Source organism: Barbus barbus (genome assembly GCF_936440315.1).
Source record: "Barbus barbus genome assembly, chromosome: 8".
Taxonomy (NCBI): Eukaryota; Metazoa; Chordata; class Actinopteri; order Cypriniformes; family Cyprinidae; genus Barbus; species Barbus barbus.
This window is the reverse complement of record NC_136736.1, coordinates 35,017,281-35,039,618: the sequence shown is the minus strand read 5'-3', so window position 1 is coordinate 35,039,618 and position 22,338 is coordinate 35,017,281. Positions and strand designations below refer to the sequence as shown.

Sequence of the window (22,338 nt, the reverse complement as noted above, 5' to 3'; positions counted from 1 at the left end):
TTGGGTGAATGTCTCGTTTAGTAGATAATACATTTTGGATATAATTTACATTATAATTTTAAATAGTTAAACACTGCAGAAGTACTAAGGTGTATTTATTTGTCAATGATTTGCGGAGTTATTTAAATGTTCAAACTACAACCATCTGGAGTAAAAATCTAATTAAGGCGGAACTCGTGACGCGCGGATCTGTTTCCGGCTGAATTTCACCGACGGACCGGATGTTGATCAAACATGGCAGCGACCTTGTGGACCCGCGAGGTTCTGCTGTGAATCACAACTCAGAAGAAATGAAGATTGATAGCGTTTGTGTATAGAATTAAATTCTATAATCAGCCATGTTCTCAGCACTGAAGCGCGCGTCTCTGGGGTTTGTCCGGGCATCAAGTCATCCGGGTGAGTCAGGAAATAATGATGCTTCTGATTCTGATTGAACTCTTTCTTCTGTCTGCTTTAGATGATTATTATCATCTCCAGAGTGCTTGTCACGTGTGATATCTGGTGCTGTGCAATGTCTGAAATGTTTGTGTTAATGCAGATGTTGTTCAGAAGAAGCTGAAGCTGCTGTCAGCAGGATTGAGGACTTATGAAGTGCCCCCAGACTTCAGTGGTACTGATGCTTTATACAGATACACCTCGCAGCTCCGCTTCATTCATGCATGCTGGCCAAACCCTTCCAGCAAACCAGTGACAGCTTTCAGATTGATTTGCGTTTTGATAATTGCACTAAGCCATTTTTTGGTTTTAATAAAGGTAGTTTTGAATCTGAATTAGTTTTATTGCCAGGTATGTTTACACATACGAGGAAGCTTCCGCAATGCAACAAAATTGACAATGCTGTATAAACTCTTTTTTGGTGTTATATAGTGTGGTATAGACTCGAGTGTGTGACTTCCGCTGTGGTTTTCTCTCATGCAGACGTGGTTCTGCCAGACAAGCCCAAGCTGAAGTTCCTGGAAAAGGTCCCCAACTTGAAACAAGCGAAGAAGGAGATGAAGAAGCTGCGTGACATCCAGGGACCGGCCAAAAGCGACAATACCTTCAGCGACGGGCAGTACGGGATCGTGGTCAGTGTTTAGTGTTAGATCATGCCTCCACACCAGAAAATGAAGATCCGGCTCCGGACGCCAGATCCTGTCAGAAAATATCTGTTTTGTCTGGTAACAGAACAACTAGTCAGCAGTCTAATACCCCAAACCTGTTAACAGCAAGTCTTGTCTGGTATCCAGAACACCCCAAACTTTCTGAACCGTCTTCTATCAGCCAAGAAGCCAGAAGCAGGAGCAGAGTTTATTTTCAATGCTAAGACTTCGTCTGACCAGCACAAATTCAGCACTGTTATACCAAACTGATTCACAACATCATCCCATAAACCTTGAGTTCCCATAAACATTCCCTCGGTTCTCGTTTTCATGAAGACAAACAGCTCTTTAAAGCACAGTCACAAGACTAAACAGCAGTGGAAATGAGGGGAAGGTTTGTGGGAGAGATCAATAATGGACCGTTTCAAGTCGTGACGTATTGTCAAGTATGGTGACCCATACTCGAAATTGGTGCTCTGCGTTTAACCCATCCAAGTGCACACACACAGCAGTGAGTAGTGAACAAATGCACGCACACACACACACACACACACACCGTGAACACACACCCGGAGCAGTGGGCAGCCATGCTGCAGCGCCCGGGGAGCAATTGTGGGTTCGGTGTCTTGCTCAAGGGCACCTCAGTCGTGGTATTGAGGGTGGAGAGAGCGCTGGACATTCCCTCCCCCCACCTACAATCCCTGCCGGCCGGGGGCTCGAACTCGCAACCTTTCGATTACGAGTCCGACTCTCTAACCATTAGGCTGTTAGGCCATTAGGCCACGACTTCCCCCATTTTCCTATGGTTTACTAAAGCAATAAGCCCCAAGAAGCCGTGGTTTACAGTGAATTTATAACAGCTGAGGGGTGTTGTTAGGAACGACACTGTAAACCACGGCATCACGGGCTTATTGCTTTTATAAAACGGTTATTCCATATACCTAGTAAGGTTTCACAAATTAAAATGGTATTAATAAAAACATTATTCTTCCGCCAAACAATGTAGTTCCTCAGAAATGGTTGAGGTTGCAACAAAGTGGTTGCCGAGCAACACACAAACGTAAACAAAGGTCTGTTACTTTGTCATTTACAATGGCTTTGAACGTGGCTCAACCAATCAGAATCAAGGACCGGAACTATCTGTTTTACAATAGAGACAAAGCACATTTAGGCCACGCCCCCTGGGGGCCGAAAACAATCCAACGCTCTCCATTGACTCTGTATTGCAGGCAGCTGCCTCCTGGTCATTTCTGACTTATAACAAAAAACAGAACAATGTCTAAAAGCTGCTGTGTGACGAGGTGCACGGCAAACAAGCTAAAAAACCCAGAAATGCATTTTTATAAGCTGTCGACACGAAAAATGAACATTTAAAGACAAAAGTAGAGCGCAACGTGTCACATTACTCTGAGAACAGCACCCACTGGAGGGAAAGGTAATCGGCAGCTTCCTGCAATACAGAGTCAATGGAGAGCGTTGGATTGTTTTCCCCCCCCCGGGGGCCTAAATGTGCTCTGTCTCTATACGTTTCTTTCTATGATGTACCATTCTACATCTGTGACTGTAAATGCTAGTAAAACAGATTTGAAATGAAGACGTGTGTGTGTGTGTGTGTGTAGGCTCTGGGAGGAGGGTATCTTCACTGGGGTCACATGGAGATGATGAGGCTCACCATCAACCGCCGCATGGATCCCAGCCGCACGTTTGCAGTGTGGCGCATCAAAGCCCCGTATAAACCCATCACGAGGAAGGGCCTGGGTCAGCGCATGGGCGGCGGGAAGGGCGCCATCGACCACTACGTGACTCCGGTCAAATGCGGGCGTCTGGTGGTGGAGGTCGGAGGTCGTGTGGAGCTGGGAGAGGTGGAGGCCGTGCTCAAAGAAGTGGCCAAGAAGCTTCCCTTTCCAGCCAAGGTCTGTTCTGAGTGCATTTAGTTTCTAACTTCCTCTTTATGAATTTTCATAATCTGTTTTCCTCCCAAACGATGTGGCAATAACCGGTTGAGTGTGTGTTTTGTGTGCTTAACCCTCTGGTATAGGGTTGGGTATAATTCTATCAGTTCCGATTCTTATCCGTTTCCCAGTTTCAATTCCAGTGTCCATTTATTCTGTGTCTCTTTGTAAAATATTGAATTGCTGCTGAATATCGTGAACAAATATCAGCCGGCTGCATAAAAACAGGACTCCATTAAGAGCTGTTTGTGTCCAAAATAGAGCTGATTCTGGACACATTGAGACTTGTTTAAATATAAGGTTGTAGTTCTCTCACAATTCTGAAGAACAAATATTAGAGAACTGAACAAAATCTCTTGGAATTTGTGAATGGAATGATTCAATGACTCACTCAAGATTGACTCGTTTCATTACTGGATGAATCAGGGTTTTTTAATGAACGATTCAAAGATAAATACATTTTTAACAGCCCCTTTTCACCACTTACATAAAAGATGTGCACACAGGAATTGATAGATGGAATTGAAATTTAAATTTTACAACAAATATCTGATTCCTGACCTTAAGTATCTGATTCTGGAATTGGAGTTGATTTTGGATTCCCAACCCTACTTTGGTAGACCTTTAGGCATTTTAGAACAGAAAAGTTTGTTTAAAATGTTAAATGTTTTTCTTTATCGGAAAGGCGTATTCTTATACGTAAATATCTTAATTTGTGTTCTGAAGATGAACGAAGGTCTTATGGGTTTGGAACGACATGAGGGTGAGTAATTAATGACAGAATATTCATTTTTGGGTGAACTGTCCCTTTAAGAACGTTTAGATATTTGCCCTGAGAAACAAGACAACAGTGTTTGACTCCAAAGTTGAGACTACCAGAGGGTTTCTAAGCCAGTGGTTTTAATGTGTGTGTGTGCTGAGATGTGATTGAGCGCAGATCAGCGGTTCTGTCTGTATTATGTGTTTGTGGTGTAGGTGGTGAGCAGGGAGAGTCTGGCGGCGCTGTATGAGGAACAGACCAAACGGGCCACTAACAACCAGAACCCCTGGACCTTCCAGACAATCGCCCGCTCCAACATGCTAGGCATCCGCAAAGTCCTGAGCCCGTTCGACATCCACAATCACGGACGCTACGCCGGGAAGTTCTTCAACCCCAGACGGGTGTAGCGTGTCTGAGAAGCTGCAGCATCAGCACAAATGAAGAAAAACACTCTTCTCGAGACCAGGATGTGGTGCAGAATGCTTTAATAGACACCTGATTAATATCTGCTGCTCTGAGGGGCCTGGCGTTCACTTATCAGGCGTCTTCTGCAGCACTCTGCAGATGTGATAACAATTAAGTGTGCCATTCTGGAAAGGTTATGATACTGTAGAGAGATCATGCATTCTTTTATCAGATGTGCAGTTGTGTGAGTGGATGTTGTGTGGAAATGTTGAAGACATAAGACAAATAAACAGGATTTCTTTGAAGTTTGTTTTTAATTTTGTACATGAAGCATAGCGTATTTCTGCCACAGAATAAATAAAAGGTAATTGCTATTTTTTTATCTCATTTTTTTTTTTTCAGAACTTTGAATCGGTGTCTTGCAATTTTATAATAAAAAAAAATCCTCACAAAAGCGAATTTATATCTTGCAATTTTGATTTTTTTAAATTAATTTGTTTGGTCGGAATTCTGAGTTTACATCTTTTTTTTTTTTTTTTTTTTCTCCACCACGGAATAAAATACTGAAATAAAAAAAGCGTAATCACGACTTTTTATCTCTCAATTCTGACCTTTTCTCGCAATTCTAAATTTATATCTCTCAGTTGTTTTCCCCTCATCATGGAATAAAACAAACAAAAAATTATTTCACAATTCTGACCTTTTTTTTTCTTGCAGTTGCGAGTTTATATCTCATAATTCATACTTTCTTTCTTCGTCAAAATTACCTTTTTTATTGTTTTTATTCCGGAGCGAAAATAAGCTTCCAGACTGCTCCGTTTAATATTCTATAAAATATGAGCTGATTTAAAAAAGAGCATCTCGGGGAGGAAGTGTCGGCTCTGGCCGCGCATGCGCAGTTCAGTTCGCGCTTTGAGCCGTGTGGCGGGAATCAGGTGAGTCCTGAAGAAGACGCTGTCCGTGTTGACGATTAATTAGCGAGTTTTGTTTGTTTAAAGACCAATATACTTCTCGTTACAGTCTTCCTTATTCTTCTCATCGGTGTGTGTGTATTTAGTGAGAAAGCAGCTGCTGTTTCTACACTGATACATTTGATCCTTCTTTTCTGTTTACCTTATCCGTATACCATGGTACTTACTATAAACGATATTATAGTGCTGTCTAAAGCATATCTAGTGTTTTTTACATCATTATAGAGAGATATTTGACATGTTAGCTTGAGGTTTCCTCGGGGTTTGTACACTTACACTGTGTTTCTGTGCAGTTTTCACAATGAAAGCAGCTGGAGGGTCAGGAAGGGCCTCCACACGGGGCCCCAGAGGAGCCAAGACTGATAAAGTGAGAACCTCTGGGTATTATTATTCATCTTTCATTCATTCATACTTAATTTACATATGTCCCAATTTACTAACATCCACATAAATGCATACGCTGTCAAATTCATTATCAATAAAATAGTTTTCCTGATTTTTGACTTTATGCTAAAATAATAATTTGAGATATTATTTGATATACTCTAAATCGGATCTGTTATGCTGTCACTTCTAAAGTGCATCTGGAAAAGATTGTGATTGGTGCAAAAATCATAATCAAAAAAATCAATGTAACGCCAAGGCACTCGAAAAATAGTGAAAAATAAAAAGCCTTTATTCTCACATGACTGTACATTATTATTATTATTTAGTCATTTAGCAGACGACTTACAAATGATGACAACAGAAGCAATCGATTGTAGTATTAAAACAGATCCAAAACTAAACGCTAAAACATTATAAATACTATATATACACATTTAAAATAAAGAAATTAAATGCATACAACAAAATATCAAAACTTAACATTTAAATGAAAACAAAAATTAAAGCTAAAAACGATTCAAAATATTAAAGAACAAAAGGTATAAGAGTATAATAATGATTCTAACATAACACTCAGCCAAACACCAAAAAAACAAAACAATAAGTTGTTATTTTTCACTATATTTTCAAGTATATTAAGAAATCCCGCATCCGAACAGCACCGATTCAGGGACTTTATACCCCAGTAGCATTTTATGGTGTATAATATTGTTTTCCTTTAAATACCGTGTTCATAAAAATGAAGTAAAACAGTGGACTGTTAACTTCAAGTTCTCTAAACCAAATGTCATGTTATGCATTAAAAATAAACCCCTCGTTTTGGAAAAAAATAATGCTGATTTACCAAAAAGCATAATATTATTTGATTGGATGATTCTGAGTTTAAAAATATCAATGCAAACTTTCCATCATGTAGCTTTTTTGTTTTCTCTTTAAATAAGAATGAAGAATTGTTTACAGGGGTTCTGCACGTCTTAAAAACTCTTAATTCCTAAAATTAAGGTCTTAAATCAGGGCAGAAAGTCTTAAATTCATAAAGTTATGGAATTAAATGTTGCATACACTGCTAAAAATAAATATCTTCCTCTGTATTTTTGTCTTGTTTTCCAATACAAATATCTAAACATCCTTAAATCAAGATGCATTTATATTGTGTTCCATTCAATTTATTCCTTTAATTTCCTTTACTTGGCTTAAAAACTTTTACATTTTGAACAAATAGTTGTAATGTGGCTCATATGAAGACATGAATCATGTCTCTATGGTGTTTTTCTGCTAATTAAGGGATAAAACAAGACTTCGTCACCATTCAGATGGTTGTGAAAAGCAAAAATGCTACGAAATGCATGATATTTTGTGAGATGTGCTCCAGCAAAAACAGACACTATTTTTTTGGAATCAGCTCTTGGAATTAGTTAGAAACAAGTATTAGATTTCACTCAGCAAATATGATAAAAAATAATGAAAGCTACAGTATAAACATGCTCAACACTTTCTTCCAGGCGTCCAAACCCAGAGCTGAAGGCCCCTGTCCGGAGACATCTCAGAAACACAGCGGTAAGTTGAGAAATGATGGGAGATGTCTGTACTTGAATGTATTTGCAGACTCGTTGCGTAAAGTGAGGTTATTCTGAAACCCATTTGTCAACCTGCTGAGTTTCTTCTTTCTGAAAGCTTGCCAAACAAAACAATAGGCACTGAAAAGTGTTTCCTCTTTTCTCGGAAAATGTCAATTCTGTTATCATTTTCTAACACACACACGTTGTTCCAAACAAGTATGACTTGCTTTCTTCTGTAAAACAACAAACAAATAGAGAAACAGGTTATTTATTCTGTGTTTTATCATGCAGTGAAAGCAGACAGTGAGGCTTCAGAAAGTGCCATAAAGTATCATAAACAGTCCATACATGTGAAATTTAAATTAATCGCTGAATATCTTGCAAAATCATATTCATGATTACTAATATTTCACATTAAAAACCAAATCAAATGGGCTTTTGCACAAACTATTGCACCGTTCACACAATAAACATGTTATAGGTCAAAATTTAAAGTGCAAAGTCAAAAGAAATGTTAGAAAGGTTGTTCAATCCATAAAAACATTATTTATTTTCAACATACACTATAATGTTAAAATACTAAACATTAATTTATTAACATGCTCTTGAATTATCAATTTTACATAGAGAAACCTGGTAGGTATTAAGTATATATTTTTGTAAAATTGATATTTATATTGCGGCAGGGTTGTTATAGGTAACTAAAACCATAAAAACATTTTAACTTCAATATTTCTCATTTTAATGTGCACTAAAAATAAAAACTAACAAACTAAATACACTAAATAAAAAATTAATACAAAGCAGATTTAATAAATAGACACACAAGAAAAAAAATACAAATTACATAAACATTGAAATGTAACAGGAAATATCAAATCTGATTCAAATGAATAAAAACTAATAGTATCTCAATGATTCTAAAATCCTGCATTGCAGTAAAAATGCGCCTGTATTTATGTTTATTGATTAAACAATTGTTAATTTGAATGAAAATGATTATGAAGATTTGTAAATATGCGCATGCCTAATGCAAACGTGTGCATGAGGTCTGTGATGTCATCAAATAATGACAGAATTGGCATTGATAGCTGAATTATTTCTTTAATTTTGTGTTATGTCTGAATATAATGGTCTGTTGTTTTATGGCCTAACAACTGTTTTTGTCTTTTTCTCCTCTGATTTTCTGTTAAAACCTCAGCAAAGAGTAAGAATAAAGGAAACTGGAAGCCGCTTACCAAATCATCTCTACTGTTTCTGGAGAACATGCTCGGTTTGTCTGTTCTGTGAGTAACATGTTGTGTAATTATTACATGTGCGTGCAGATTGCTTCATCACGGTCTGAATGTGGTGTTTTTTCATGCTTTTGACTTAGGTCTGTACTGGCATTGAAAAGCAAAGAAAAAGAAGAAGCACAGAAGCATCTCAACCTCCTCAAATCACAGTAAGACACATTCATCCAAAACATCTCCTTTGGTATTACCACAGCGTTTCAGGCGCCTAACTCTTTCGTGACATGTTTTCGTAGGTTCTTGGCTAAGTGTGCACAGCTTTCTGTTCCTCCGAGGAAACATGGAGATATTATGCATGTGTCCCATCAGTTCAAAGCAGAGAGTAAGAAGTCTGAGCACGGCAGGAAGACGCTCGAGGCGCTAGAGGTGATGACAGAAAGTCTTCAATTTAGTTGCATCAAATTTAAGGCCATACAAGTCTTAAAATGTACAAGAAAGTCTTATTTATGATTATTTTGGATGCGATTAATCGTTTGACAGCACTATTATAGACATTGCCCTACCCCGCTCATATGGTATTATTTTTATTTGTGCAGGTCTTAAATTTGATCTTAAAAATCCTGCAGAAACCCTGAATTAAGATGATCAACTGTTCATGACACATCCGCTCATTAACCCTTTGTGTGTTTAGGAGAACGTGCGCTCAATTGTTAGCACTCTGGAGGAGATGGAGGTGCAGATGGATAGTTTGGAGGAGAAATGCAGGATAATGAGACTCAAACTAGAGGATGAAGAGGAGAATGCACAGGAGGTTCATACAGATCTGATGGTTTCACTTGAACAGTCTGTGAGGTTTCTAGCTGTCGTTTAATCCTGGTGTTTGACTCTGATCTGTTCCAGTTTCTCCAGCTGTCAGAACAGACGGTCCTGCGTCTTCCTGCTTTACCGTCTCGCCCAGCCAGCGAGCCGACGCTACAGGTACATCACACTACATTTCCGGTCAAATTAAACCCATGACCTACAGTCGAGATTACTCACTTAACTTTGAAGAAGTCATATTTAAGCACAAAGTCAAATGAATGATAAATTAGGTTTTACTTAAAGGTGCATTAAGTGATTTTTTCCCAAACGATGTTGATATTTGAAAGCACCAAAACAAACATGCCCATAGCCCAACAGCACCTCGCCCTTCTTTTGAAATCTCTGCCTAACACATACGTACACAACCCTGGCAACGACGATCGCGGAAGCAAGTGAAGATGACACAAGCATATTCAAACAAAAGCTAACATGGATCCAAAATAAAAGTTTTTATTTACATAAAATATCTGTGTACTGTGTATATTTATTATGAATATATAAATACACACACATACAGTATATATTTTGAAAATATTTACATGTATATATTTATATTCATATAATTTATAAATATTTAATATAAAAACATAACATTTTTCTTAAATATATACATGCATGGATGTGTATTTATACATACATAATAAATATACACAGTACACACACATGTACAATGTAAACAATTTTCGCATTGGTCCGAACAAAAACAACAGGCTTATTGGAGATGCAATTTCATTCTCTGCCAGCAGGTGGCGCTTTTGGAACGGCAGAAATATAACTGTTTACTGATTTAATGAAATCAAGTTTATTCGTCATATCACAATTCTGGTCTTTCAGTGATTTTAATGGGAGTTTTTGAGAGTGCTTGAACTAGACTCAGTGGAAAATGTTATTTGCTCTCTTTCTGTACCCTGAAAGTGTTATGATTAATAGCCTAACTTGCAATGTTTTTATTCACATTAACTTTCAATGTTAAATTCACATTAAATATAAAGTCAGTCATTTTAAAAATGTGTTATGGCATGACACCCATACATTTTTATGCATAGCCTAGTTAATAGATTACATTATTAGACCATCGCCCACTATATATTAACATAATCTATAAAGGTGAGAATCAAGATATCAGTCTATTAATTGATTTTCCATTTCTGCATTGCTCCAGCCGATCTGAATAAATAAGCTATGCACTGGTTAATGTTGAGTGTATGCTCTTCCTTTTTTCTGTTTAATTAACGACCGCCTAAAATTAAATGATGATAACGTGAGGGAAGCATATGGTATAATCGTGACCTATTTTTAGCAGAATTCATTGAGGGATTTGACAGTGTGATTCAAAGATTAAGTATTTCAAGTGTAGGCTGTTATATAGACACGCATAGTTTTTTTCTTTTGTCATTTTTGGGGGGTTTCTAGCTTTTAGACTAGTCGGATACAAAACTTCTGTTTAAACGACAGTCAAATTAGTCGTAGCGCACATCCCTAATCTTTAATCAAAAATTAAACATCAGTCATGAGGGAGTACGCTACCCTTAAACACTGAAAATATATTAGCATATTATGACAACATTACTCTTAGGACATCGCAAACTATTGTTTCATGAATATGACTTAACCTGAATCTGATGGAGGACGCGCTCAGTCATTCAGGCAGTCTCTCTCTCTCGCGTGCGCTGTTTAAGCATGTTTTGTGCTGTTGATCGTCGTCGTCATCCCTAATAAATAAAACATTTAATCAATTCCCGAAGGACAAAATCAAGCCCCGCCCTCTCATTTCAGATGCCGTTTCACTCGGATATACATCACAGTAGAGAAGAAAAGACAGTCGCTACTTCCGTTTCAGTTTTTTTGCATTGTGAATTTATTTCTGTGACAGTTGCGCAATTTTGACATTACTGTAATGGATTACATAAAAAATTGTATTTGCTTACTATGGAAGTCCATTTCCATGACGCCATAAAATAAATAAAGTTTATAGCTTTATATCTTGCAATTCTGACTTTTTTGTTTGAATGAATAACGTTGAATAAAAAGGTAAAAGTTGACATTTTTTTTTATCTCACAATTCATTTTTTTCCCGCAATTATGAGTTTTTATCTTGGACTTTTCAATAAAGACGCAATTTGCAATTGTGGCTTTTTTCAGAGAATTGTGAATTTATGATGCAATTCTTCATTTATGTCTTGTATTTCTGAGTTTATATCTTGCCTTCTTTTTCTCAGAATTGTATTATAAACGTACAATTGTGAGTTAACATGTTGCAATTCTGACTTTTTTCCACAGAATTGCAAATTTATAACACAATTCTGCATTTATATCTCACATTTCTGAGTTCACAACTCGCAATCAGAATCGCAAGGAAAACATTTGAATTGTTACACAAGTCTATTACGTTTTCTATTTTTTGTATCCTGTGGTGGAAATGGGATTACATAGTTTGCTGTTTTTATGCTGATTTCAATTAAAACAACAACAAAACGTTGTATTACAGAAATGTGAGAGTAATGAGAAACACTGGAAATCACAGGTTTGATGAAATGCGTTTATTTGCCATGAAAATGTCACAAAGCTGAAAGTCCTAATAGTTCTAAAAATAAACTTTATTTACTTTATGCAAAATGTAATTTCTTGCTCCTTTTGAATTTGGGTGAAATGGGACACATTTTAGTGACATTTCTCCCAAATAGAATAACCTTTCAGTTGTTTTGTTAATTTGGTTGTGATCTGAGTAATATCGATCTTGATGTTATCACTTTTGGTTTTCGCATTGACCACAAGCAGTGTTTTGAATTATAGCGTCTATTTTAATCAATAAAACAGCACTGTCTAGTTGTTCTCAAAAGGCTTAATGCTTAGTTTGTGGTTAATGAATCAGCCGAGTGTGTCCTGGTTCTCAGGCTGAGGCCGCTTGTGTTTTTGTGGCAACAGCATATTGTTTGTCCTGCACATATAGCGAGAGGTTTTAACACCACCTTCATCACATCTTCACGGAAATGAACCCTATAGCGTGTAAAGAACTCAAAACACATGTTGAGAAACTTGCCTTCACCTTACACGGAACATTAACAGAGTAATACAGACAGACTTGATGCAATGTTTTCAGGAAAAGCAGTTTCAACACTGAACAGGGTACTTTTTGGAAATGTTGTGCAAGTGATTCACAGTGTGCTTTTGTTAATCGCAACAAATGTGGGACTGAGATAAAAAACGAATGGTTGTATATAGGCCTAATTGCAGCTTAAGTCAAGTCAAGCAGGTCATTTGGTTTTGAAGCATTTTCTGAATTACCAGGGTTTCTGAAGGTGTTAAAAAAATTTTACTACTTCCACAATTTAAGGTCTTAAAACAGCAGAAAGTCTTAAATTTCTAAAGTCATGGCAATAGATGTTGAATGCACTGCAAAATAATAATAATAATTTAAACATCCTTTAAACAAGATACATTTACTTCAGTTGCAAAATGAAGATAAGATTTTCCCTTTGAATTAAGATTTTTCCGACTCAATTGGCTGATGTTTGTTTTCATTTTAATCATTAACTCACTTAATTTTCATGAATTTTTCAGAAGACAAGACTTAAATACTAAAAAACATCTTTAAAAAAACAAAGAACTGAAATTACTTTTTTGCTGTGATCAGGAGGAGAAATTATTTCCATATTCTAGTATTTGAGAAGCTGCTTTTTTGTTAAATTAATTAAAAAGTAATGGAGGTCTATTGAAAGTTGTATAAGTGTTGCGAACTTATTATGAGACGGACGTATAACACAATACCATGGTGTAGTGAGTGTTACTACAGTAAATCCATGGTAAATGATGGTAAATGTAGATTGAAAAGCCTTCTGACTCTATTGTTCGTTGCACACAGTGTTTCTCAAATTTGTCTTTAAATTAGTTTAAATCACAGAGTCATTTGTGTTCATTGCTGAATTCAAGAGGGGTCATATGACGTTGCTAAAAAGATCATTATTTTGTGTATTTGGTGTAATGCAATATGTTTAGGTTCAAAGGTTCAAAAAACACATTGTTTTCCACATAATGTATATTATTGTTGCTCCTCTATGCCCTGCCTTTCTGAAATGCGTCGATTTTTACAAAGCTCATCGTTCTGAGAAGCGAGGCGTGCTCTGATTGGCCAGCTATCCAGTGCGTTGTGATTGGCCGAATACCTCAAGCGTGAGACGGAAATGTTACGCCCCTCACCGTATTATGATGCCATGTCCCGGCGCGACGAGACTAAAACAATAAAACCCATTATAAATGAGACATTTGCTGCATCCAGTGGGGACATAATTACTGATTATAATGACTCGTATCGGAGAAACAACAAACAACAAGCACTACTCTACACTGCTCAAAACTCACGATTGAATCGTCAGTAGCAGAAACATACTTACAGGCTGTGAGTCAGAAGCGCCAGACTGTCCTCGCAAAGTTGAAATTGCCCCACTTTATAGAAACAGCCAGGACTGAATGCTACTCTTCCAGGTTCAGGAAACAGTCCTCTGTAAAATGCGCTGCACACACTCTAATATTTGGGTTGAACTGTTCTGGAACAGTGTTGTAAATACAGCTTAACCACTGATTTCTAGTTGTGTCCTCTTTTGGAAGCCCAAACACAGTACTTTCTCTTTCACAACCAAACACAGCGTCTCCAGAACATGACGCCGGCGGCAGCAACAATACTACAGCCAGAGTAATAGTTACGCCTTCTTTCATTGTGTATACATTTGGGTGGTGTTATGCAAATCCTCCCACACCGTGACGTAGACATGTGGGGTGTGTTTAAATGAGCTGTTTTAGGAGGGCGTGGACGAGTCAGCTTCTAACACTCCAAAGAGAAAGGGAAACTTAATCGCATCATATGACCCCTTTAATGCTTGCGTAACCGAGTAAACGCTTCTGCTCTAGCTTCGGTCCTCTTTTGGCGCATAAACATTATATCGAACTTTTCATATCGTTCTATCGAGGAAAATTATATCGCGATAGTTATCATTATCGAATTATCGCCCACCCCTACTTTCAATTTATTCATAAAATCTCTTGACTTGGTCTTTAAAAGCCTGATTTACTGACTCCTGTGTGTTTGGTCCTCCAGGAGCACCTCATGAAGCTCGTCCCCGATCCTCCGGCAGTGGTCAGAACGCTTCGGACGGCTCCTGTCCTCGAGGATGTGAGGGCCTTTCTAGAGCTCACTCATAAACAGGTGGATGCAGAGACACAGCCCCGGACCGACCGTCTCAGACAAAGAACCTAAACTTTACACACAGACGACGGCTGATAAACAAAATAACTGCTTGTTTATTTGAAAACAACAAGTTTGTATTGAGATCTAGACACAGAAATAACATTCTTATCACGCATCAATGCTGCAATATCAAGCGCTGGACTTCAATTTTCACTTTCTGATTCACTTTAATGGGAACTTTCTGTAATTTTTCTTATGTAATTGAACTTAATGCTGTGTATAGACTGTAGAACATTTACACTATACAATACAATAGTGCATTTAACATCTAAATTTAAAGTCTAACCTTAAAATGCATGCTTTTTATGTTCCCTTCTCACTTTAAATACTTTGAGTTAATAAGAATATTGGTAACACTTTAGTGTCCAGTTCTCAATATTAACTAGTTAGTTATTAGCATGAATATTACTGGGATATTGGCTGTTTATTATTATTATTAAAACACATATTAATGTCTTATTCTGCAAGACCTTATTCTAAATCCTTAATCGTACTCAATTCTTAAACTTAATTGTCAATAACTAATTTACTAAGTATTAATAAGCATTAATTAGGAGTATTTTGAGGCAGAAGTCATAGTTAATAATTAGTTAATAGTGAGAATTGGACTCTAATCTAAAGTGTGACCAGAATAATTGATGTAGTTATGTATTATTTATTTGAAAGAATTAAAAGAACATGTCATGTCTATCCTTGTATCAATAATAGGAATTAGAAAGTAATGAGTAATAAGTAATTAAATACTTTTTGAAGAGAGTAATTTGTACAGTAATCTAATTACACTGTTGAAGATGTAATTAGTAACTAAAAGTACTTTATTACTTTTTTGGAGTAACTTACTCAACACTGCCTACAGTGTACATATTAGTATCTATACACATGCTTTATAAACAGAATTACAGCATTTAATTACATTTTTGGAAATTTGCTCATTGTGACTTATTTTGCCAGAACATGTCACATGATTTGATTTTTACCACCTGCAAACTCACAAAGAGCTCATAAAAGGCACTTTATCTCCTCGTTTACCACCTCGCTTGTGTGGTGCGCACCAGGGTTTCGAAACGCATTGTTCACACTTACTCAAACCACACTAACAAGTAATCACACCAGAGTCTATTTTAATCAGACCAAACATGACAAGTGTGAACACACAAAAGGTACAACGCGCACAGCTTTTGAAAGAGCACCACCACAGCGACAGATTTTGTACCTTTTTTTTCTGAGAGTGTAGGGCACATTTCTTTTGCATAATATAAGAGAACATTTTTTATGCTTAATTTAAGCCTGAAATGACCAGCCTTTAGTTACAGGAAGGAAAGCCTTGCATTTGCTTGTAAGTTCCTAAAATGCAATGCATCACAATTAAATCCAAAATTAAAACAATCATATCAGTCACAGAATGGCTCTTGTTTTAAATGTTTTGCTAGTAATCTTGGTGAAAAATTTCTATGTAGACTCAAAAAGGTACAAAAGCTGCATAAAAAGCCCATATTAGTACCTTAAAGGGACAAATTAGTACATAATTAGTATCTAAAAGGTACAAAAGTGCACAGCGACAGCGTTGTACCTTTTTTTTCTGAGAGTGTAGGGCACATTTCTTTTGCATAATATAAGAGAACAGTTTTTATGCTTAATTTAAGCCTGAAATGACCAGCCTTTAATCACAGGAAGGAAAGCCTTGCATTTGCTTGTAAGGTCCTATAATGAAATGCATCACCCAATCATATCAGTTACAGAATGGCTTTTGCTAAATGCTTTCATGTCCATCAAACGAAGCCTCAGCCTCAGTTAAAATCTTGAGATGCTGTACGTGTTTTCTGCTTGTAGTCAGTGTTTATCATTTGTCAAACAAGCAGATCTGAAATCTCAGATATTGAGATCAGCAGCTCCCCTAAAACTCAGAGTCCCTCCTTCGCAAAGACTTTCTTCGCAAAGACTCCGACAGCTCCTCGTTGAAGACGCGCTCGATGGTGGAAACGAGCGAGGCACGAACTGTACGGCCGAGTCCACGAGCCGCGAACACGTACAAGACGGGGTTGAGCGCGCTTTTAATGTAAACCAGAAACAGTGCCACGTACGCCGCGGCAGTCGCTCCTCCTTTGACCTTCTTCCACTCCGGCCGATCATGAGAAAGCGCTCTCAGAAAGCGGCAGGTGAAGTAAGGCACCCAGCAAGTGAGGAAGAGAAGCATGGTGAGGAAGAGTACACGATAGAGACGGGTCAGACGGTTGGATGTGTAACCCGGTCCAGAAGACGAAGTTGGGGAAGACATAGTGCTCTCGGCTTTCTTTGCGCAAAAAATCACTGCAATATTACACGACAAGAAGATCACCAAAGGTAGCAAGAATCCCGCCATGGTCTCCAACACATTTAAGGCTTGTCCTACTCCCAAATCACTTTCAATGCACGCGTTACGGTTTTCCCAGAGAATGACTCTGGCTGTTCCGATGTAGGGAATGGCGAAAACTGCCGCCAACACCCATATTGCGGCGCAAACTAGTGGCACGACCCAACGAGGGCGTCTCAATCGAGCCCAAACTGGTCTAAGCAGACACAAGCAGCGCTCCACCGCGACGGCACAGAGCAAAAACGCACTCGCGTACAATCCCAGGCATCGCAAATAAATCACCAGCTTGCATACAGGCTCCCCCAGCGTCCAATTGAAGTGGTTGGCTAAGTAGGGCAGCATCAGCGGCGTCCGTAATAACAGCACCAAGTCTGCGAGCGCCAGGTTCACTACGTAGATCCGGAAGCTGTCGGCGCTCTGCGTTTCGCCGGTCACTCCTCTGTTGCGGCACCAAACTCGAACCCCCAACGCCCAGACCACCAGAGCGTTTAGAGAGACGCCAACGATGAAGATCATCACGGTCACCACCATCTGCACCACACGCATGCCCTCGCTGGGGTACATGGTGGAGTTGGTGTGGTTCGAGGTGGTTGGCGCTGGGGTAGACATTGGTTCTCTGTGGAAATACAGTGAAAAATTCACATCAGTGTTACTTTTGACGGCACATTTAGTTTTAGTCATAGTCTTTGGACTAAAATATCAGTTGTGACCTGTCTTGGCAAAATGAGTCACAACGAGCAAATTTTCAAAAATTAGTTATGTTTATTTTCACATTCTCCAAAATGATTTGTGTGACCCTGCAGCACAAAAGCAGTCATGAGTAACACAGGTGTATTTGTAGAAATAGCCAACAATGCATTGTATGGGTCAAAATTATACATTTCTCTTTTATGACAAAAATCATTAGGATATTAAGTAAAGATTTTGTTCATAAATATATCAAAACTTAATTTCTGATTAGTAATATGCATTGCTAAGGACTTCATTTGAACAACTTTAAAGGAGATTTTCTCAATATTTAGATTTTTTTGCTCCCTCAGATTCCAGATTTTCTAATAGTTGTATCTCAGACAAATATTGTCCTATCATAACAAACCATACATCAATGGAAAGATTATTTATTCAGCTATAAAATCCAAAAATTGACCCTTATGACTGGTTTTGTGCTGCAGGGTCACACATATGATTTGTTGGAATCGGATGAAAAATGACTGAGCTTCACTTGCTGTAATATAAGGACACAGACAACAGTAACTAAATTAGGCTGCTGCCCCTTTAAAACTGACTGAATGGATTCGATATACTGATATATAATATATGATATTCTCCCAACAGTTTATATTCACTTAAGACTAGGGCTGGGCGATAATTCGTTAACGATAATTATTGCGATATAATTTTCCTCGATTAAAACGATATGAAGAGTTCGATAAATGTTTGATTTAATTTAAACTAGCCGAACGGGAGAAACACTATGTGCAACAAGACAGTCAGAAGGCTTTTCAATCTACACCTCGCCATCATTTACCATGGATTTACTAGAATAACACTCACTACACCATGGTATTGTGGCAGAAATGTGGGATATTCACATTGAATTTTATTACAGGAGTAATGGTGTATAATTATAGTGCATGTATTTGTGATTAAGCTATAACGTGTGCATTTATACTGAATGTTTTTAGACTGCTGTTTTTCATACAAATAATACTACACTACTTCTACTAAAATACACTGTAAGGGAGCACAAACATCATGTGCTTTCATAAACACAAACACAATGTTAAAGGGACAGTTCACCCGAAAATAAAAGTTCATCAGTTACTCAGACTAATATGAGTTTCTTTCTTCTGCTCAACACAAAGAAGATATTTTGTTCGTCCCTATTGACATCCATGCTGTTTTATCCCATTTTGGTTAAAATAAATGTTCAACAGAAGAGAGAAACTCCAGTGTTGAGTAAGTGATGACAGAACTTTCATTTTTGGGTGAACTGTCCCTTTAAGACTTAACTTAAAGTTTGACCAACTAGCGGTTAACTGAGGGTTTCACATTAGACCAGTCGACATTATGTAACTGACTTAAAGAAAAACTTGTAAGACTAGTCTAACAGTCTATGCAACCGCCCACAGATTAAAATGGTGAAATGTAAAAATAATAAGCATTTCAATGAGCACAATCAATCATCAAAAGTACTAGTTCTCCTAGTGATGTGCTCAAACCTCTAAACAAAATAAGATGTTTTGAAGAATTGTGGTAACCAAACAGTTGCTGGTAGGCTTTGACTTCCGTAGTATGGGGTAATAAATACTATGAAAGTCAATGGCTATCCTGCAGATGTTTGAAATACATTTATTTTGTGCGAAGTATACTACAAATACATTTACATATTTATGTGCATATTAAAAATACCCTGCAGTTTTACTTTTAGTATACTAAACTGCTATACTTAAAGTCTGCAAACTAATTTTGTACTTGATGCATTTTAATTGTGCGGTATTAGTCCAGCTGATATATACTTAAGTATATTTGTGCTAAAGTGGAAATATTGCAAGTATGCTTAAATATTTGCACTGATATTATACAGAGATCATATCATCCTGATCAATAGTGACATTAAAACACATAATATTAAGCAATGCAATGTACAAGTTTAATTGTTTTTTAATAGCAGTAAGTCTTAAGAGATATCCAATATGGATTTGAAGTATACTTTGTACTTTTGCCATAATTTATTTGTTTCATACAGTCAAGTGTTTGGTATTTTTCAGAGTAACTGCTTTTGTGTTCAAGCAAACTTATACATGTTTGGAACAACTTGAGGGTGAATAAATTACACAATTTTAATTTTCAGATGTACTGTCCCTTTAAATGTTAAAGTGGAGCATTTGCGCATGAATGATTCTGCAAATCATATGATGCACAGTTTTTACTTTGTTTTAACCAGAATACAGGTGAAAAATCTCTAGAGGCCGGAGGAGACCTGATAGAGCTCTCCTTAGATAGTAAGCATCTCTCATCAGTGCTTTATCAGTCACTGAACACCTTTGCAGTGCACTAGCAAACACAGGTGAGGTTTAGAGGTCATGCGACGTGATGCTGTGCATGTTCAGTGAGTCGCAAGAATGTTAACTTTATCACCTGAAGGCATAGCATTATTCCACCCACAGCTATCCTCACATTCACAACCTGTTAACACACATCCATAATGCATTCCTGGCATGCAAAACACACCTACAGCGCTGCTCATCTAGAACACGTTTGCTCCATGAGAGTGTTTCAACTAACTTAAACTCTCAGATTCGACTGATTTTGTATTTTATTAATGTTTTAGAGGGTCTAGCAGATCAGTTATAGTTGAGATTTAGGAGAGTGTCTTACCTTCTCACGAGGCTCTGGTCGACTTGCATGCATGGACTGCGAGATCTGAGAGCTTTGGCATGGGTGTTTGACTCTGATGAAGTGGAAAAACTCTCGGAGGGAGTGTTTCTGTGCTTTAACTCATCAGTGGGAGGGTTTAAGCTCGACACTGCCTTTCGATTTGATTGCAACATTAATGAACAGCATGGAAATACAATCTAAATATAGTTTGCTAATAGTGCTTCATTCATGTGCTGCACTGGTTTGATAAGAGGCAGTTCAGAAAATGCTAATCTAGGTCTTACATTACGGCTCATTTCAGTGCAGAGGTATTTTTTTAAATGATACTTTCTTTGACAAATTATTAATACGATTTTTTTTTTTTTTTTTTTTTTGAAGGAAATATGAGCAGTGTTTGCCTGTGTAAATTCTTTAATTAAAAATAATGATCAGTTTGTGTCGTTCCTTTCGTCACCAATAGATGAAGCTGCTGCTCTGTGTGTGAAGCAGTAAGTGAGACAGAAATGCACCAGTTTCTGGAAGTTATTATATTATAATCAGCACTAAAACAGCTGTTATATTTTGGTTTTGAACAATATTAGGTCATATTGTGACAGCTGCTCACTATACGTCTCGTTCAAACGTTTATCCTGATCCTGTCGGCTTATTACAAACCTGTAGACAGCACTGAATTAACTAAATTAACATTCTTTATCATTAAGATATAGTTGTTTTTTTAAACAATTTAATTCATTTGTAAGTTTATTTTTAGTGGACGTTTTAGTAATTTTTGTGTTTTTTGTAAATGTCATATAGTTTTTATTTTTAATTTATTTATTTTATTTAAATTTCTTTACATTTTCTTTCTGTTAAAGTTCATTTCAAATAATTAAAAGGTCTTTTTCTGATTTTTATTTAGCTATAATTACCCTGGATTCCACAACTCTCTTCAGCAAGACATGATTTGAGGAATCAAAGAGAACAAACGCTGTGCTACAAGTTACTGATGTTTAATACAAACCCAAAACCATAATTATATGCAATATTAACAGTGATTCTTACCTTAGCAGACACTACTATTAAAGCAGTGAGGTTTCATTTATCAGGTGTAAACTGCTCTTGAGCTGAAACTAGCAGAGGCTTGTCTGCGTGTCTTAAGTGTTGAAGTGTACATGTGTGTTGCTTCACTCCTTGAGACATCGTGAGCTCAGTACGACTGAAACTTTCTTCTCAATCAACCACGAGATTAGACTCAGCGATTTTCAGATGTGTTGGTTTGACTGATACCATCAAACTCCTGTGGCTTTTTTCTCACATACTGTGAGAATTGAGTTCTTCTGTGTTCTCACATAATGTATGTTTTTGTGTTTACAATCTAAGTATATATATATGACCCTGCAGCACAAAAGCAGTCATGAGTAACACAGGTATATTTGTAGCAATAGCCAACAATACATTGTATGGATCAGAATTATACATTTCTCTTTTATGACAAAAATCATTAGGATATTAAGTAAAGATCAAGATATCTAGTAAATTTCCTACCGTAAATATATCAAAACTTCATTTTTGATTAGTAATATGCATTGCTAAGAACTTCATTTGAACAACTTTAAAGGAGATTTTCTCAATATTTAGATTTTTTTGCTCCCTCAGATTCCAGATTTTCTAATAGTTGTATCTCAGACAAATATTGTCCTATCATAACAAACCATACATCAATGGAAAGATTATTTATTCAGCTTTTATATAAAAATTTTGTCCTTTATGACTGGTTTTGTGGTGCATGGTCACATATTAATGTTGGTTTGTGAGTTGTTTTGGGTATGAAGACAGATATGACTGTTTAGGTGGGATGTGATTGCGAGTGTTTTAGCTTCAGGCTGTGTGTATTTCTGTTACTTTTTTCTATATTAAACCATATTAATCGTTCAAGTTACCTGTTAGTTTCAAGCACTAAGCCATTGCTTGCCAAAAAACACAAGTTTATGCAAAAAATAAACATGTGTAGAAATAATAAAGTGACTTAATTTGACTCTCCTGTCATGTGTTTGCTAAATATGGAGTTTTATCTTCAGGCCTGTACTCAGCAGTGACCAGCAGGTGTCGTGGTGTTTTTCCAAACGAAATGATCCGTTTGTGTCGTTCCTTTCGTCACCAATAGATGAAGCTGCTGC

General features: G+C 37.2%; 3 protein-coding genes across 8 annotated transcripts; 2 read left to right on the top strand and 1 right to left on the bottom strand.

Annotated features, from left to right (window-relative positions):
• Positions 1 to 119: 119 nt before the first annotated feature.
• On the top strand, positions 120 to 4,863 carry LOC306873890 (large ribosomal subunit protein uL16m-like). The gene is made up of 5 exons (XM_079423422.1): positions 120 to 396; positions 539 to 610; positions 919 to 1,067; positions 2,702 to 2,995; positions 4,010 to 4,863. The coding sequence occupies exons 1-5, from the start codon at positions 339 to 341 to the stop codon at positions 4,199 to 4,201; spliced, it is 765 nt and encodes a 254-aa protein (XP_079279548.1). The 5' UTR covers positions 120 to 338; the 3' UTR covers positions 4,202 to 4,863.
• Positions 4,864 to 5,096: 233 nt separating this feature from the next.
• Positions 5,097 to 16,171, top strand: LOC306874167 (centromere protein Q-like). 5 transcript variants are annotated; one of them, XM_079423997.1, is made up of 10 exons: positions 5,114 to 5,134; positions 5,220 to 5,329; positions 5,464 to 5,537; positions 7,060 to 7,114; positions 8,318 to 8,402; positions 8,492 to 8,560; positions 8,645 to 8,774; positions 9,040 to 9,159; positions 9,249 to 9,326; positions 14,302 to 15,852. In XM_079423997.1, exons 3-10 carry the CDS (start codon positions 5,472 to 5,474, stop codon positions 14,458 to 14,460), a joined length of 762 nt encoding a protein of 253 aa, XP_079280123.1. In that variant the 5' UTR covers positions 5,114 to 5,134; positions 5,220 to 5,329; positions 5,464 to 5,471; the 3' UTR covers positions 14,461 to 15,852. The 5 variants fall into 5 exon arrangements, with proteins under 5 accessions (XP_079280121.1, XP_079280123.1, XP_079280125.1 ...); XM_079423999.1 differs by having other exon boundaries at positions 5,257 to 5,329; positions 14,302 to 15,849; XM_079423995.1 differs by lacking the exon at positions 5,220 to 5,329 and having other exon boundaries at positions 5,097 to 5,134; positions 14,302 to 16,171.
• On the bottom strand, positions 14,486 to 21,345 carry LOC306874166 (C3a anaphylatoxin chemotactic receptor-like). 2 transcript variants are annotated; one of them, XM_079423993.1, is made up of 2 exons: positions 20,183 to 20,259; positions 14,486 to 17,417 (listed from the first exon to the last, which is right to left on the bottom strand). In XM_079423993.1, exons 1-2 carry the CDS (start codon positions 20,209 to 20,211, stop codon positions 16,346 to 16,348), a joined length of 1,101 nt encoding a protein of 366 aa, XP_079280119.1. In that variant the 5' UTR covers positions 20,212 to 20,259; the 3' UTR covers positions 14,486 to 16,345. The 2 variants fall into 2 exon arrangements, with proteins under 2 accessions (XP_079280119.1, XP_079280120.1); XM_079423994.1 differs by lacking the exon at positions 20,183 to 20,259 and adding an exon at positions 21,224 to 21,345 and having other exon boundaries at positions 14,487 to 17,417.
• Between the last annotated feature and the right edge of the window lie 993 nt (positions 21,346 to 22,338).